At 43.6% G+C, this 5,536-nt stretch overlaps 1 protein-coding gene across 1 annotated transcript; it reads right to left on the bottom strand.

Moving 5' to 3' along the window:
• Positions 1-4,342: 4,342 nt before the first annotated feature.
• LOC311123797 (gap junction beta-1 protein-like) lies at positions 4,343-5,185 on the bottom strand (the record flags this gene model as incomplete). The annotated part of the gene is made up of 1 exon (XM_084198030.1): positions 4,343-5,185. Exon 1 carries the CDS (start codon positions 5,168-5,170, stop codon positions 4,343-4,345), a length of 828 nt encoding a protein of 275 aa, XP_084054156.1. The 5' UTR covers positions 5,171-5,185.
• Positions 5,186-5,536: the final 351 nt, after the last annotated feature.

A 5,536-nucleotide genomic window follows, 5' to 3' on the forward strand; every position in this document is an offset into this window, starting at 1 on the left:
ATGACTCTAGGGAGAGGGCATCTATCACTGTGGTGGAGGAGGGGGGGAGGGCATGACTATAGGGAGAGGGTATCTATCACTGTGGTGGAGGAGGGGGGGAGGGCATGACTATAGGGAGAGGGTATCTATCACTGTGGTGGAGGAGGAGGGGGGGAGGGCATGACTCTAGGGAGAGGGTATCTATCACTGTGGTGGAGGAGGGGGGGAGGGTATCTATCACTGTGGAGGAGGAGGGGGGGAGGGCATGACTATAGGGAGAGGGTATCTATCACTGTGGTGGAGGAGGGGGGGGAGGGCATGACTATAGGGAGAGGGTATCTATCACTGTGGTGGAGGAGGGGGGGAGGGCATGACTATAGGGAGAGGGTATCTATCACTGTGGTGGAGGAGGGGGGGAGGGCATGACTATAGGGAGAGGGTATCTATCACTGTGGTGGAGGAGGGGGGGAGGGCATGACTATAGGGAGAGGGTATCTATCACTGTGGAGGAGGAGGGGGGGAGGGCATCTATCACTGTGGTGGAGGAGGGGGGGGGAGGGCATGACTATAGGGAGAGGGTATCTATCACTGGAGGGGGGGGGGGGAGGGTGCCGTTTGGGACACAGCTTTGGAGAAGAGCAGCCTTTTCTGTCCTGAAGCCACCAATGACAGGCAGGCGAATACCGTTAAAGCCACCAATGACAGGCAGGCGAATACGGTTAAAGCCACCAATGACGGAGTGGAAAGGAGGTAATGACAAACTCCAGGAAGGCTGGGGACACGCACATCTACATGGATTTAGTGTACACTAAGACATTATCCATCTACATGGATTTACTGTACACTAAGACATTATCCATCTACATGGATTTACTGTACACTAAGACATTATCCATCTACATGGATTTACTGTACACTAAGACATTATCCATCTACATGGATTTACTGTACACTAAGACATTATCCATCTACATGGATTTACTGTACACTAAGACATTATCCATCTACATGGATTTACTGTACACTAAGACATTATCCATCTACATGGATTTACTGTACACTAAGACATTATCCATCTACATGGATTTACTGTACACTAAGACATTATCCATCCACATGGATTTACCGTACACTAAGACATTATCCATCCACATGGATTTACTGTACACTAAGACATTATCCATCTACATGGATTTACTGTACACTAAGACATTATCCATCTACATGGATTTACTGTACACTAAGACATTATCCATCTACATGGATTTACTGTACACTAAGACATTATCCATCTACATGGATTTACTGTACACTAAGACATTATCCATCTACATGGATTTACTGTACACTAAGACATTATCCATCTACATGGATTTACTGTACACTAAGACATTATCCATCTACATGGATTTACTGTACACTAAGACATTATCCATCTACATGGATTTACTGTACACTAAGACATTATCCATCTACATGGATTTACTGTACACTAAGACATTATCCATCCACATGGATTTACTGTACACTAAGACATTATCCATCTACATGGATTTACTGTACACTAAGACATTATCCATCCACATGGATTTACTGTACACTAAGACATTATCCATCTACATGGATTTACTGTACACTAAGGCATTATCCATCTACATGGATTTACTGTACACTAAGGCATTATCCATCTACATGGATTTACTGTACACTAAGACATTATCCATCTACATGGATTTACTGTACACTAAGACATTATCCATCCACATGGATTTACCGTACACTAAGACATTATCCATCCACATGGATTTACCGTACACTAAGACATTATCCATCCACATGGATTTACTGTACACTAAGACATTATCCATCCACATGGATTTACTGTACACTAAGACATTATCCATCCACATGGATTTACTGTACACTAAGACGTGAAACCAGAGGTTAGGAAGTACAACAACATACCGGTACTGACACTTTGCAATGTCAGTCAATGTTATAAAGAACGTCTACACATTTGAGTTGTTCAAATAATTATGGATTTTATTCCTTAATGTACAATAATATACATATATACATTGTTACAACCTGTTTAACCGGTCATATATACACCATGGACTGGTTAGGGTTGCAAAATTCTGTTTACTTTTACCAATATTCCCAATAATCCCGGTTGCAAAATTCCAGGAAGCAATAAAGCAGGAAATCCAGAATCCTCCAACCAGGATTTCTGGAAAACAAGGACATTTTGGGAAAGTAACCGGAATTTTGCAACCCTAGACTGGATGTTTACCCATAGTAGATGGACATTAATACTCGAACTAAAGCAGAAATAAAGAGCTGCTTTACAGCTGAATGAAAAGCACAGGTTAAATGCAATATCTTTATAATTCTTGTATTTTTACTGTACAACAAAATGTATTTAGCCTTTTATGAGAACAATGTGTATGATTAAATTGTAAACTGACGAACTGGAAACTAGACAGGAATAAAGAGGAGATGGAGCAGGATTATATTCAAGTACAATAACTTTCCTACATTAAATATGAAATAAATGTGTAAAATGAATAATATTATGCAAATAAAATGATTTAACAGATTAAAATGATTGTGGGTAAATGTAAAATGGCAGCAGCCTGTTTTCAACCAATCGAAAACCAGGAAGTTATTGGTTAATCTGATTTGCCTGGCTACGCCCAAGCCTGAAGAAATAATCTCTAATCTTGCCTCTTCATAGGTTCCACTGCACATCATGTGACTTCTCAGCAATACCACAATTTCACAGATCGAGAATAATGTGTTGAGATGACTGATGTTTAACACGTCTGAGTGTCTAGAAACACCATCAGTAACATGTTGATGACTGATGTTTAACATGTCTGAGTGTCTGCACATACTATCAGAATACTATATAGTACCGTCTGAGAGCCTAGAAACACTATGTCAGACTATATAGTACCATCTGAGAGCCTAGAAACACCATGTCAGACTATATAGTACCGTCTGAGAGCCTAGAAACACCATGTCAGACTATATAGTACCATCTGAGAGCCTAGAAACACCATGTCAGACTATATAGTACCGTCTGAGAGCCTAGAAACACCATGTCAGACTATATAGTACCATCTGAGAGCCTAGAAACACCACGTCAGACTATATAGTACCGTCTGAGAGCCTAGAAACACCATGTCAGACTATATAGTACCATCTGAGAGCCTAGAAACATCATGTCAGACTATATAGTACCGTCTGAGAGCCTAGAAACACCATGTCAGACTATATAGTACCGTCTGAGAGCCTAGAAACACCATGTCAGACTATATAGTACCATCTGAGAGCCTAGAAACATCATGTCAGACTATATAGTACCATCTGAGAGCCTAGAAACACCATGTCAGACTATATAGTACCGTCTGAGAGCCTAGAAACACCATGTCAGACTATATAGTACCATCTGAGAGCCTAGAAACATCATGTCAGACTATATAGTACCGTCTGAGAGCCTAGAAACACCATGTCAGACTATATAGTACCATCTGAGAGCCTAGAAACACCATGTCAGACTATATAGTACCGTCTGAGAGCCTAGAAACACCATGTCAGACTATATAGTACCGTCTGAGAGCCTAGAAACACCATGTCAGACTATATAGTACCGTCTGAGAGCCTAGAAACACTATGCTGTTGAAAAGCACAGTCTCTGTGCTGTTGGAGTAGTCTGTGCTGTAGGAGTAGTCTGTGCTGTAGGAGTAGTCTCTGTGCTGTAGGAGTAGTCTCTTCGCTGTAGGAGTAGTCTCTGTGCTGTAGGAGTAGTCTCCGTGCTGTAGGAGTAGTCTTTGTGCTGTAGGAGTAGTCTCTGTGCTGTAGGAGACTCAGTGAGTTCCAATACAATGGGTTTCTCAAGTCATGTGCTGAAACAAATGTTCCTTTATCCACCAGTTCCTGCCCCAAGGTTGTGAGACAAAACAGCGGCTGTGTCGATCACGATGAAACAATGTTCTCCCTCCAATCCAGCATTGAGTTTGTCTGGGTTGGTTTTATTTGTATTTTTTGGGGCCCATCCAACACCCTCCATCTGGGTTGGTTTGTTCCTCTTCGTATCCTACCACAGGAAGGAATGTTGAGAACCTAGCACCAGTCACTAGAATAAATGGATGAAGAACTAAATGATGATTGATGTTATGACTAGACGGAGCTATTGAGGATTTCCATCCAGTATGGTTCCAAGCTGGTTAGTTCTTTAGTTTGAAGCCGTGAAAATGAGTAGGAACTAAGACTTGGCAGCCTATCAGAAAGCAGAGCACCTCTCTCCCATCTCCATAGGCAGCGAATCAGAACACCTGCCTCCCTCCAGGGCAGCCTATCAGAAAGCAGAGCACCGCTCTCCCTTCTCCATAGAGGTCTTCCTAGCTCCCATGTTGAACTTGAACTTCGACTGGTCAGCGATCATCTGGTTGATTTCATTCTGTTTGTAGGAGGACAGTTTCTGACCGATCCATGCTACCTTAGTCTCTTCCTGGTTACCATGGATACACCTCAGACAGGCTCGGCCAATCAGGTAGGCCACCTCGGCCAGGTTGAGGAGAACACACACCCCCGACACTGAGAGCATGAACACGGTGAAGATGGTTTTCTCCGTGGGTCGCGACACGAAGCAGTCGACAGTGTTGGGGCAGGGGTACGAGTCACACTTGACCAGACGGAACATCTTGAAGTCAGGGTAGATCAGGTAGAATATATAAAGGAAGCCGACTTCCAGAACGATCCTAAACAGCACACTGATCATATAGGTCCACCAGAGGGCGCCTGTGATCGCAAACTTCTGGTTCTTGAGTTGTTCCAGCTCCTTGGGGGAACCGCGCCCGGACTTCTTCAGGATCTTCTTGTTGATGTGTCTGCGATGGGCTACGTGCATGGCCACTAAGAGAGCAGGCGTGGACACCAGGATGAGCTGCAAGGCCCACAGGCGGATGTGTGAGATGGGGAAGAACTGGTCATAGCAGACAGAGTTGCAGCCGGGCTGCTGGGTGTTGCAGGTGAAGCCAGACTTCTCGTCTCCCCAGACCGACTCGGCCGCCACTACGAGGACCAGGATTCGGAAGATGAAGATGACAGACAACCAGATGCGGCCGATGCCGGTGGAATGCCTGTTTACGCCGCTGATCACGGCGTAAAAGGACCCCCAGTTCATTTTTGATTCCAGGTCTGGAGAGGAGAAACAAGAATGGATTTAGTTCAGTCGGTTTAATGGTTCCGCTCTAAAGCCTTTCCCAAGCCCAGGCTGGAAAGGAGAAATGTCAAGCTGATGATCAGGAGAATAACTGTTCTGTAGAAGAATGTAGGACTTAGGGAACAACTTTATGTTGACAATGTATTGATGACATATTGACAATGTATTGATGACATGTTGACAATGTATTGATAACATATTGACAATGTATTGAGACAAGCTGACGTTCGATCACACTCGGAAGGGTGGCCATTCTTTATAAAGAATGACCATGTCAAGGAAACATGTAATGAAGGAATTAGGGGACATCAAAGGAATTATGGGACA

The sequence above is a fragment of the Coregonus lavaretus genome (assembly GCF_964263955.1).
Source record: "Coregonus lavaretus genome assembly, contig: HAP1_SCAFFOLD_800, whole genome shotgun sequence".
NCBI classification, from domain to species: Eukaryota; Metazoa; Chordata; class Actinopteri; order Salmoniformes; family Salmonidae; genus Coregonus; species Coregonus lavaretus.